The sequence below is a fragment of the Ptiloglossa arizonensis genome, chromosome 10 (genome assembly GCF_051014685.1).
Source record: "Ptiloglossa arizonensis isolate GNS036 chromosome 10, iyPtiAriz1_principal, whole genome shotgun sequence".
Lineage (NCBI taxonomy): Eukaryota > Metazoa > Arthropoda > Insecta > Hymenoptera > Colletidae > Ptiloglossa > Ptiloglossa arizonensis.
The window spans coordinates 7252362-7264947 of NC_135057.1; the positions used below are offsets into that span (position 1 = coordinate 7252362).

The following is a 12586-nucleotide window of genomic DNA, read 5'->3' on the forward strand; positions in this document are numbered from 1 at the left end:
GGTATACCGACTGAAAAGATTGGTGACCACGGATAGAGGAGGAATTGGAAAAGGACTGGTTTCGATCGAACGTTTTCGGAGTCGATTTAGATTTTTGATCAGTTTTTTTTTTTTTTAAGGAAACCATCCTTTTCACGGTTTGAACGACCGTTTGAGAATTTTCAAGCGACGTCGACGATCCGTGTTCGAGAGATTGCACGGAACTGTGCTCTTCGTTCGAGGAGACTTCGTCTTTTCAGTTTGGAAAGATCGATATTTTTTCATTTCTTCGCGTGTAATTTAACGTGTCAAGAACACTGGTCTGAAACGATCCCGCTCCCGCTGCAGTGCGCTACGATCCTTGAACTTTAAATGCGTTTTTTTTTTACCAAACTGGCTCCTCGAAACTGGTAGGTAATTTTTCGAAGAAGCTACTTATCCGATCGATTCTACGCACCGAGCGTTTGTTTGCAATAACATTATCGTTGGCTGATTTTGTTTGCGTTCAAGTATTACTTACCGAGAGAACTTCGAGAACTCTTGATCTTTACTACGAAATTTGCATGTTTCTCTTACAAATTTGCTCGTAAAGAAATCAACACACCACGATAGAAATATTTATTCGGTTTCTACAAATTCTCATTTCGTTCCATCTTGAACCTCGAGACTTTAAAAGTTTATTCTATTATACCACTGAAAGATTCTTTTCCCGAACAAACTTCTTTCCAAACGAATCGATACGTTACAATGGTAATATTTATCCAATGTTTCTACAAAATTTTAATTATATTTCATTCTGACCCTCGAAACTTTAAAAACCTTACAAATTTACTACACACCTGGAAAATGTTAATAACATGGTACGAGAACGCTTATAATTTCTTCGTTCAAATATTTTTCCAATTGTCAAAAATATTACTCGAAGCGTGGAATTTTTCCACAGAAAAAAACGATGGTGTCCCTCGTAACGATGCTGTAAATTTTTCTTACTCCCATCATCCCGTGTAGAATCGTTAACGAACATTTAAGAGAGCCACGAGGAACTCTAGAAACGTTTGGGCGGAGCAACGTCGTTTCGTTAATAATTCATCGAATGGACAGCTTGGTACGGTTCGAGGAAATAGGGTTCCTCGATCGTTTCAAAAATTCTCCAAGCAGCTCGCTCGACGGTCAAACTGAGTCATTACAAAGCATAAGCATTGTTCTTCGGGTTAATCTCTTTATCAGCGCGTGGCTGGCACACGGCCAATCGACTTTCTCCTCGACTCGACGACGATCTACGACACCCTCGCCTTGTTTTGATTTTACTCGTTTGCGCTCCAACTTCCGCCCAGTCTGCGAAATCAACGAATAAATTGTAAATTCGACCTCGTGTTAAATCTTCTAGGCATTGTAGGTTAAGGAGGGTCGTCACCCTGACGAGACAAAAGAATCGAATTCTTCTTTTTTTTTTCTTTTCTTTTTCTTAGTTTCTCGAAGTTTGAAGTCTGTGGAATGTCGTGTCAAAATGATATTTTGAAATTCAAACATTCAGCGATAGATAAACTTGTCTTATCTTTCTTTTGAAACTAGACTTTTCGAGCTGACTATTTCATTTACTTCAAATTTTATAGAAATATTCTGCACAGAGTATTCTACAATGCAGGGGACCATTTTTTGAATATGTTAATTATTCCATTTTTTGTAAACGTTCAAAGTCGTCGTTTTGGATAAAAATGATTGTTTTTGCTTCAAATATCGACCGTTTCTACAATTGTTAAAATTTTCGAAAGTTATATTTATATTCTGTGAAAAAGGCTACATTAGAAAACGTGTGTGTATAATAATTACTTAGAAAAAAAGTTTGCAAAAATTACCCATTTTTTTGGGAAAATTCCTCCCTTAAGTAATGTCTAATTTTTTTAATACCCTGAAACACATGGTGGTATATTATTCAACCCACCATGGGGGGCACCATGTACCATTTCATGATTAAATATCTGATCAATCTATTGTTTAACTTAAGTTGTTTTGTATCGTTTCACACGTTTGGAAACTGTACTTCGAAGAGTTGACCGTTTCCACGAGATTCTTATCGAATTTAGGATTATGTAGATTTCATTTCACTTCGTTACGATAGAGTTCGTCGGCTCCGTGGCCATATTGTATATCTCTCTTCGTCTCTTGAGCATATCGTGGATACGCAGCAACTTTTTTCATGAATAATCTTCGTGTTCGCGTGGATCGATCGAGTGGACGCGTATTTGCAATTTTATTAACGTTTTAAGAAGAGCGCGCGTCGAACGTATAAATTTCGAAATCGAGACGCACAACGATGGAAAATATCAACGAGATACGTTCAATCAACAACGCGTCAATCGTGACGAAACGTGTAAGTGAGTTTAATCGAAACATTTATCGTACATCGAACGACAATGTTAATTCGCTTCTAAAATGTATCGTTTCTAAACAATTTCTCTCCTAGAATCTTCGACATGTTCTTTCTACTTTTTCTACGAGTTATTCGTATTCAATCATTTGTTGTTTCGAAAGTCCATCGTATCGTCTCGAACGACAATGTTAATTCGCTTATAAAATGTATCGTTTCTAAACAATTTCTCTCCTAGAATCTTCGACATGTTCTTTCTACTTTTTCTACGAGTTATTCGTATTCAATCATTTGTTGTTTCGAAAGTCCATCGTATCGTCTCGAACGACAATGTTAATTCGCTTATAAAATGTATCGTTTCTAAACGGTTTCACTCCTAGAATCTTCGACATGTTCTTTCTACTTTTTCTACGGGTCTTTCGTATTCAATCATTTGTTGTTTCGAAAGTCCATCGTATCGTCTCGAAGACCCGCTGTACACGTCGGTCACACTTAACGATTCTGAGCTCCACGTACGTACGAAGCACGTACGAAGCACGTACGCGCCTTCTAGGCTTCTTCAACGCACCCACGCATTCCACGAATCCCTGTTTTCTAAACATTCTAATCACCCTCTTTCTTGGAAAACTGTCTTCGACGTTAGCTTAACGGTAGTACTTTAACGCGTTTAGCGAGAGAATTACCAGTGCCCGAGCCCTTCGTACTGAACGCTTCCTTAACCCGTTAAAACGTCGAATTATTGCACGTTAAAAGTTGATGTACCTCGCAAGACAAATAACTTTGTCGTTGGGGCAAAACTTTTTCGCCTAGGGTCCCGCATTTTATAAATGGAACGCGACACCTGGGGGTATCTTTAATCGTATACAACCGGCAGCTGAGAAAACCACTATTTTCGAGTATGTTAACAATAATCGGTAGTCGAACGAGTGTAACGTTAAATGTCAGCCGAGTATTTATAGCTCGGCCACTTTTATCCGATCATGGTAGACGTGGAATGTACGCAGTATTTTTTAAAACAGTGATACGTTAATGTTTCTCGCAACATTGTTTTTAACGGACGATAATAATAACGTGAGATATGATTATTTACTACAAAAAAAAAAATTACAGCACACTTTATTCGTGTTCCGACTCGTGCTTTACAAAGTACGCGATATTGAAATAAATTGCAATATTGATAAAAAAAATTCCGTGAATGTTCCCTAAATGGAGTACTGGCACATAATGGGTTAAAGTGTCGCGAATAAAACTGCACCAATTGCACAGTTTAATTTATTGCGGAGAATGCGTTAAAATAAATGTTACATTTTATCACACTTCAATTTTTACATATTTACGTACTTTGGTTATATTTTATCTTCATACGAATGCCTGCACGTGCTTGAATGCAATCGTAATAAACTCATTCGGTGATAACATTAAAAATATGTACAGCATTGAAACGTCGAACGCTTTCGATGTTTACGTAGTAGATTAAACAATCGTTTGGAACAATTTCAGAGCATTTTTGTGATCTATGTAAAACGGGGAAACGGGAGAAACATCCTCATCGTAAGCGTAGACAGAGAAGTAATCTAAATCCCATGTGTAAGGAATAGAGGAAGATAAAATGTCCAGAGATAGAAGTACGGGCATTCTTATTGTATTGCATTTAAATATGCCTTGTATCTTGTATCTGCTATACCAATACAATAGGTACACCTATTCTACTGTACGGTGCTCCTTCACTTTTTATATTTTGGATTCTACTTATTTTTCTGGTTGTACTTTATAACGGTATAGATATATTATATTTCGTACTAATACATTGTAGATAGTTATATCGTTATATTTTATATTTGGTACGCCAATACAATAGACACACCCATTACTTTTCTCACTCCAATGTATGACACTCCTCCACTTCACATATTGGATTCTACTTATTTCTCTGGTTACATCTTATAACTGTATAGGTCTTACACTAATACATTGTAGATAGTTATATCGTTATATTTTATATCTGTTTTTTTCTCTCATTCCATTGTACGACACTCCTCCACTCTTCACATATTGGATTCTACTTATTTTTCTGGTGGCATCTTATAACGGTATAGATCTTACACTAATACATTGTAGATAGTAATATCGTTATATTCTATGTCTGGTACGTCAATACAATAGACACACCCCACACTTCTCTCACTCCATTGTACGATACTCCTCCACTCTTCACATATTGAATTCTACTTAGTTTTCTGGTGGCACCTTATAACGGTATAGATCTTACACTAATACATTGTAGGTAGGTATATTGTTATATTCTACATCTGGTACGCCAATACAATAGACACGCCCATTACTTACTCACTCCATTGTACGATACTCCTCCACTTCACATATTGGATTCTACTTATTTTTCTGGTGGCACCTTATAACAGTATAAATCTTACACTAATACATTGTAGATAATTATATCGTTATATTTTATATCTGATACACCAATACAATAGACACACCCCATACTTCTCTCACTCCAATGTACGATACTCCTCCACTCTTCACATATTGGATTCTACTTATTTTTCTGGTTACATCTTATAACGATATAGATCTTACACTAATACATTCTAGACAGCTACATCGTTATATTCTACATCTGGTACGTCAATACAATAAACACACCCGTAACTTCCCTCACCCTTTACCCACGTGATTCGGTTTATTTCCCCAGCCACGGTGTTCGTCACCGGCACGTCGAACGTCATAAAAATCGATCTTTCGCGATCGGGCACGATAAAAGAAATCCAGCGGCGTTATTCCGTCGTGAAACAAACGGAAAGGCGTCCCCCGTTTCCGTTAACCGGAAACGGAGTTCCGTCGATCGTGAAAATTTACGCGCGTTTATTGGGCCGGCGGGAAAATTGATCGGCAGGCCAGCCGTGGACGTCGAGAATTTTTTTTCGCGCGGTCCGCGCGATCCATTCAGCGTGGCACCACGTGGTTGGCGCGCGGCCAATCCCGAGTTATGTTTATAACAACGTTATACAGATTCTACGTGGGATTCACCGTGTGCCTCGTAACGGCGATACTATGCGAGCTGTACGACGACGCGTCGCGACGCGACACGACTCTACGCGTCGGAGATCTTGGATCGCGCCGGCGGGCATTCCGTAACATTCCGTGTTTTCCTCTTTTTCTTCACCGGTGAGATTTTCCTTGGCCACCTGCCCAAGCTCCGAACTCTTTTCTACACCGTGTTTCCTTTATTTCTCGCGGATATTTGGAACCGTGTCCCGTCGTTGGTGTACCAACGTACTCGAACACGCTGCTCCACGGTCAACGTCAACAGGACAGATTGACGTTTAATTAAGACTAACGAATGCTCCCCGATCGCCTCGTTCTGACCGCCGATGGACAATTAAGCGCGTGACTTTGCACGTCGAACGAACCGTGTTCTCTTTCCTTGGCAACTTGAACTTGCTCGGCTCGGAGACCTAAAATCGAAGCGATGTTTCGGCCTTTTTTTGTCGAGGGAACTATCCGAGCTGTGGTTTTCGAAGTTTGTGGCTACGTTTGTTCGTGTTTTGTCTAGTTGGAGAATTTCTGTTGTCCAAGGTGCGAAGGAAAATCATCCTTGATTTTCCGTTTGGAAATGTTTCGGTGGGAGAATTATCGGAGCTGTGGATTTCGAAGTTTGTGGGTATGTTTGTCCGTGTTTTGTCAAGTTGGAGAATTTCTGTTGTCTTAGGTATGAAGGAAAATCATCCTTGATTTTCCGTTTGGAAATGTTGCGTTGGGAGAATTATCGGAGCTGTAGATTTCGAAGTTTGTGGGTACGTTTGTCCGTGTTTTGTCAAGTTGGAGAATTTCTGTTGTCTTAGGTGTGAAGGAAAAAATAGGAAAAGATCGTTCTAAGTGACAAATGTTTAGAAATGTTTCGTTGGGAGAATTATCGAAGCTGTAGATTTCAAAGTTTGTGGGTACGTTTGTCCGTGTTTTGTCAAGTTGGAGAATTTCTGTTGCCCAAGGTGTGAAGGAAAATCATCCTTGATTTTCCGTTTGGAAATGTTTCCTTGGGAGAATTATCGGAGCTGTAGATTTCGAAGTTTGTGGGTACGTTTGTCCGTGTTTTGTCAAGTTGGAGAATTTCTGTTGCCTTTGGTGTGAAGAAAAAAATAGGAAAAGATCGTTCTAAAGGACAAATGTTTGGAAATGTTTCGTTGGGAGAATTATAGGAGCTGTGGATTTCGAAGTTTGTGCGTACGTTTGTCTATGTTTTGTCAAGTTGGAGAATTTATGTTGCCCAAGGTGTGAAGAAAAAAATAGGAAAAGATCGTTCTAAATGACAAATGTTTCATTGGGAGAATTATCGGAGCTGTGGATTTCAAACTTTGTGTGACCATTTGTTCGTGTTTTGTCAAGTTGGAGAATTTTTTAGAGTGAAAACAATGTTAATAAAAAATTAATATGGTTGACACGATAACTCTCGTTCTGATCATTCTAAACCACAAAACCACTAAATGTGAATAGAAAAAAATATACATAAAATAATTCGAAGTATTAGATTTGTTTGATCAAATTTTGGAGCTTCCATATGCGGCAGGTAAAGTTTGCGGAGATGTCGGGTTGATTTTCACCGAGGCGATAGAAGGATGTTTACTTTATATGTGTATAAAATTTTAAGGCGGTCGGTCCATAGGTTCTCGAGATACCGCGTTAACCAGCTCGAAAACTGTAGTTTCGAGAAAAACGGTTTTAAAGTTTCAACGTGTAGCGTTAGACTATGCAGAGAGTTCGATTTAAAATCCTGCAATATTGCCAGTTTCTCGAATTTTAGCACATGGTTCCCAGAATAGTGTTTTCGAGACGTGTATCTTTAAAAGAGAGCTAAAGTAAAGATCGATTTTATTTTATCTTCCAACTGGATCCTTGATACTTTCTCGTTTGCCAGTTTCAACGTAACGAAAGTATCTCTTGTTCCGAAATATATAATTTAAACATTTTACAAACCGAGAAGAATTAACGATTATAGAATTAACGATTCGATTGAAAAAACAAACTAAAATAATTATAATATCGTGCAGAATATTTTTCAATTATAAATTACCCAAAAATTGTGATTAACTTGTGAAATATTATCACATCCTACTACATCAAAATAATCGCTGATTCGAGTATACTCAAATGAATAATTTTTCCAAACTTTACACTTACTTCTTCCACAACCGACTAGTCCTCTATAACTCAGAACTCTGACACTATCATTAAATAATACACTAATATTAATAACACCGGTTATGATCGTTGTGCACTTGCATCTACAAACTAAAAACTAACGAACCACCAAAAGGATAATTTGACCCGTTTCGAATTTCTTTTTAAATTTATCCAATCATTAACACACTATTCTGCAATATTCGGTGACGATTATCGAAACAGAAAACTAATTATATATATATAAATTAATTCCCTCCATACTTTCGAAGATACGTACAAAGCCACGAATTTAAAAATACTAGTTCATTGAATAAGTTCTGTCGTTTTTTCCATTGTAAAAAAATACTACGACACTTGAACTTCGAACAACCGTAAATATACAAACGACTCGACGAATCTGTACAAAACTTGGCACACGTTCGTCGAACAGTAGTACCATCTTCAGAAAAATAGCTCCATATAATATCTAATTAACATCTTCATTCCTTATCAAACGACGAAACTTATCGAACCTATTCGAAATACGTTCACCGTCGATGTGTTCAATGTTACAATCGCTGAAAACCGTTACACTCTCCGCGTTGGAAACGACTGCAGTGAACCGTACGTCGCGACATCAACGGCCGGAAATCCGCCTCAGAGGCAACGGTTCGGTCCTTCCGACTCCCCGGACTTGATAATATATTCTTCCCGAATAATCCGCGAAAGGTGCTTAAAGTTCACTTAAGAGCGAGTTCGCTTTAATCCTATTAGACAGTCTTAATGTTTTACCCTCTCGACTGCTCGGCGCGTCTCTTTCGCGCTGGTTACGAATCTTGATGCGTGAAAGTTTGCAATTATCGAGTCTCTATCCCGCGTGAACTGTTTCGATCGTTGCTACGATTCGAGCGTTATCGGTTCTCGTTCGAGTACAGAGAAGAGGATGAAGAAACAAAGGAAAAAAAAAATAAATAAACTCACCAACGACAGAAACCGCGCAAATCGCAACGGTATTGTTGCGCGATAATAATAGCCCAATTAGAAACACGATTGCGTCGCGATAACCGAGAATAGATGACTGGAAGTTGGAACAATGACCGGGGGCTTGGGAAATTCGAACGGTCGCGTGACATTTTAAACGACTTTTACGAGCGGCTTGTCAACGCGAAAGAGCGGATAATTGGGCGTTAACCGAGCCGGGCAATAACGAATGTTAATGTCCGACCGGGGACTTCGTTACGCAATTAGAATCTTTTTGTCCTTCTAGCCTCCGCGTTGCACCGTGCCGTATCTAACGTTCCGACGTAACGAAGTTTTTCGTAATCGACGTGGACGGCTATCGCGGCCCGATTAAATTATTTCGATTAAGCAGCGGTCGCGCGAACATGCTCGTGAAATTTTCTCGCGGTTCGGTTAAATGGCGTTTCCGTCAGGTACGCTCGCGCCGTAAATTACGAAATTAAATTACTTTCGTTAGGCTATCGGGAAGCGTTGCTCGCGATATCGTTCGTTACATAAAATTTGCATAAATTGAGAAAGTATCGCGGCTCCTTCGATCCAACGGCGCCTTTATCGAGAATACGAATCGCGCTCGATTAAAGTTTGATTCATTGGGGATGGTTACTAGGGGGTAGTCGAAGGAATGGGGAAAAATAACGAAAAACTTAGCGCGATTAGTTCCCGCGCGAAACGGGCAATTTGAATTCACCTGGGAGCAAATAAATTCGATCAAGGGCCCTTTTGGTAATTAATCACACCACGTTGGTGGTGATCTACGAAGCCATTGGTACGTTTTTGTTTTTACTTGTCAGTGGCCGGTCTCAGTTTCCGGTACATTTTTCACCGAAACGATGAAAATTCGATGGTCGTTTTCGTTGGAAACGATACATCGGATTAGCGTAGATGAAGATACTTATCGCTGGTAGAATCCAGTACATTTATCGAGTTACATCGAGCTTCGTACGGTGTATCCATCTCTGGAGCGATTGAACAATTTAGGTGAAACGTTCGTTTGGAGGAGTTCCTTCTCGAAAGAGAGATTCGTGTTTTATATGCACCGGATCTGCACGTTGATCTAACGTTGCATCCTCTTACTCTAGAGTAACCGTATCCTCGGTACGTTAAATCGACTGCTATAATAAACACGCTTACGTGTACACGCTTCCCAGAAGTGGATTACTCGATCGACGTGTACGTCTCTGGTAGTTTGGAGCGCAGAGGATTCGAGCGACGGTTCGCCAATGAGAAATTTCGCATACGCTTTATGGATTTACCTAGGGTCCGACACCTACCGCCCCTAAACTGTCCCGCTGCACTATTTCCGTCGCTTTGGGTGCTGTCGTAAAAAGACGCGTGGACGTGTATTAATAGATTGCCCGAGTACGCATCCCTGGTGACATCGCGTACCATCGAAATTCAGCCAAAACCGCAGCATGAATTCCTCTTATGCAACCTTCGACCAATACACGAGAAACGATAGTGAGTGTCGTTGAGCGGAAGACGAGAACTACGTTCTACGCCTTCTTTGGGTGCATCGTTGCGATTTAGTTTTCGAAGAATCGTGTCACGCTCGGATGTTTCGCGCGGAACTTGGAATTTTTTTTCGCTCGAAGATGTCTCGCGACGTGTTAGACGCGTCTGTATTTATCGAAGTTTCTCGCGGTGTGTATTTAAAAGAAGTTTTAGAAAATTAACGCGCTCTCGTTCGTTGCGTGGAACGTTTGAAATTTTCGAGTGCTTGTCGCGTTGGACGATTTAATATCTCTTGCGATCTGTGTTTGTTGGAGTGTGGAAATTTTAGGAAATTAATACACTCTTGTTACATGGACAATTTGGAAATTTTTTTTTATCGAAGAGTACTTGTTGAATTAAACGCTTTAATATTTTTTGCCATCTGTATTTATCGGATTGTACGAGTTTTAGAAAATTAATACACTCTTGTTACATGGACAATTTGGAAATTTCTTTTTATCGAAGAGTACTTGTTGCATTAAATGTTTTATATCTCGTGTGATCTGTATTTATCGGATTGTACGAGTTTTAGAAAATTATTACGCTCTTGTTACATGGAAAATTTGGAAATTTTTTTATATCGAAGAATACTTGTATTAAATTCTTTATTAAACGCTTTAAAATCTCTTGCGATCTGTACTCACCGAAGTGAGTTTCGAAAAAATGATCGTACTCTGCATTAAACGTTTGATGTCTCTTTTAATCTATATGTACTTAACGTATATGCGTTTACGTTTGTTTCAGAATCACGAGTATGGCGGGTATGGAGACGAGCCGCGACGCAAAAGGTACGTTTGCAAAATTAATTTTATGCGTTAATACATAGAATACATGTTCTTTATAATAAGAGAAAAGTGAATTACGAATCAAGTTCGTCGATTGATACAATACAAGTCCAATTCGTGCAATACTTTGCTTCAAAAGAATTATGCGTATAAAGGAGTTACTTCTTTGTACGAGTGAATTTATTTTTATCGATCGTCGAATTTATATCGTCGATATCGAAGGTTTTAAATTGTTGAGCAACAAATGTCGTCCTCTAATTATATCGATCGGTATAGATTACGAGCATGAATTTTAATGGACTTATAAATACAGTTTCCATTCGTTCCTTAGACGTTCCTTATAACATAATTATAATCAGATTCGTTAAATTGTCCAACAACTCTCTCTGTTGTAACATTACAAACGTATTGCTTCTTGCAGATCTCTCTGTCAAGATGGATACATTTAAAAAATCCGCGTTTGACAAATTTATAACAATGAAACCGACCTTGTTGCATTATCACAAGTATGCAAAACACTGGTATGGAAAAAAAAATAAGAAAGATGTAACCGTAAAGTTTTGTTCAAAAATTGTTCCAAAATTGCTTCACATATAGTATTTTGTCTTTCATTATAAGTTCAAGAATATTTTTTTATTATCGTACCCTTACTTTCGCAGTATTTTGTTTCTCATTCGCTGAAAATTTCCTCTCAAAATTGCAACTTTTATGAAAAACACTACCTTAATAATAAACCAGTCGAAATTCAGTAGATGTAACGGTAAAATTAATTAAAAATACACATATTCAAATCTCCCTTCGTTCGCTGAAAATTTCCTCTCAAAATTACAACCTTTATGAAAAACACTACTCCAAAATTAAACCACTAGAAATTCAGGAGACATAACAGTAAAATTGATTAAAAATACAGATACTCAAATCCTCCTTCGTTCCCTGAAAATTTCCTCTCAGAAGAAAAACAATAGTATAGAAAAATCTCCCATATCAAACCCTACTCTAAAACAGAACCAAAAAAGACGTAACGATAAAATCAATTAAAACAATTTTAAAAAATCGATACACATATTCAATCTCTCTCGTCTCATCCAACACGGACAACTAACGTTAAACGCGAGCGAAAAGTTATTCTTTTCTCACATTTTCTCATTATCTTCTCCCCCTCCTGTAAAATAACTTCTACGCAATACACAGAGCGTCGCGGCGCGATAAATAAAGCTTCTGAATATCCGAAAGCACGGTAACGAAGGTGAGAGAATCGCGCACGTTGCACGGTGACGTCGCTCCCTTGTCAAACGGTCCACGGTGTCTCGTGTTCGTTCACGAGGTGCGCTCGCGCGAGACCGAGCCCGCCGTGAAGTTAACGCTCGGGAGTTCATAGAGCGGATATCTATCGCTCGATATCAAATTCCCGCCGCTCTGAATCACACTTAACGCTCGAGTTAACTTCTTATTATTAGACTTGGCCCGAGCCGAGGAGGCGGCGCGGATCAGTCTCCGAAACTTCGGCGACCGGACGCGACGTTTCAATTAATTTCGACGTACGCGATCGCGTCCACGTTTGTTATCACCGGCCAATTCCACGCTCGGGCCTCGTATTTAACGTGGCCGTTGTAGAGGGGTGGGGGCATTGTAAACGACACTGGCCGCGCGAGAAACCGATATGCACTGGGCAACTGGGTCGGTCCCGGGAATAGTTGGGCGAAAGTGTTTGCAACGGGGCGCGAAAAAAGATTCGACGATGTTTAGCGTCCTTTAACACGTTGGC

At 39.2% G+C, this 12586-nt stretch overlaps 1 protein-coding gene across 2 annotated transcripts in view; it reads left to right on the forward strand.

Annotated features, from left to right (window-relative positions):
* The window catches only part of Sm (heterogeneous nuclear ribonucleoprotein L), a 336552-nt gene that overhangs the window by 34275 nt on the left and 289691 nt on the right, over window positions 1-12586 (forward strand). For both annotated transcript variants that reach the window (XM_076322115.1, XM_076322116.1), the window contains exon 2: window positions 10781-10824. In XM_076322115.1, the coding sequence (XP_076178230.1) occupies window positions 10781-10824 (44 nt within the window). The remainder of the gene's footprint in view (window positions 1-10780; window positions 10825-12586) is intronic.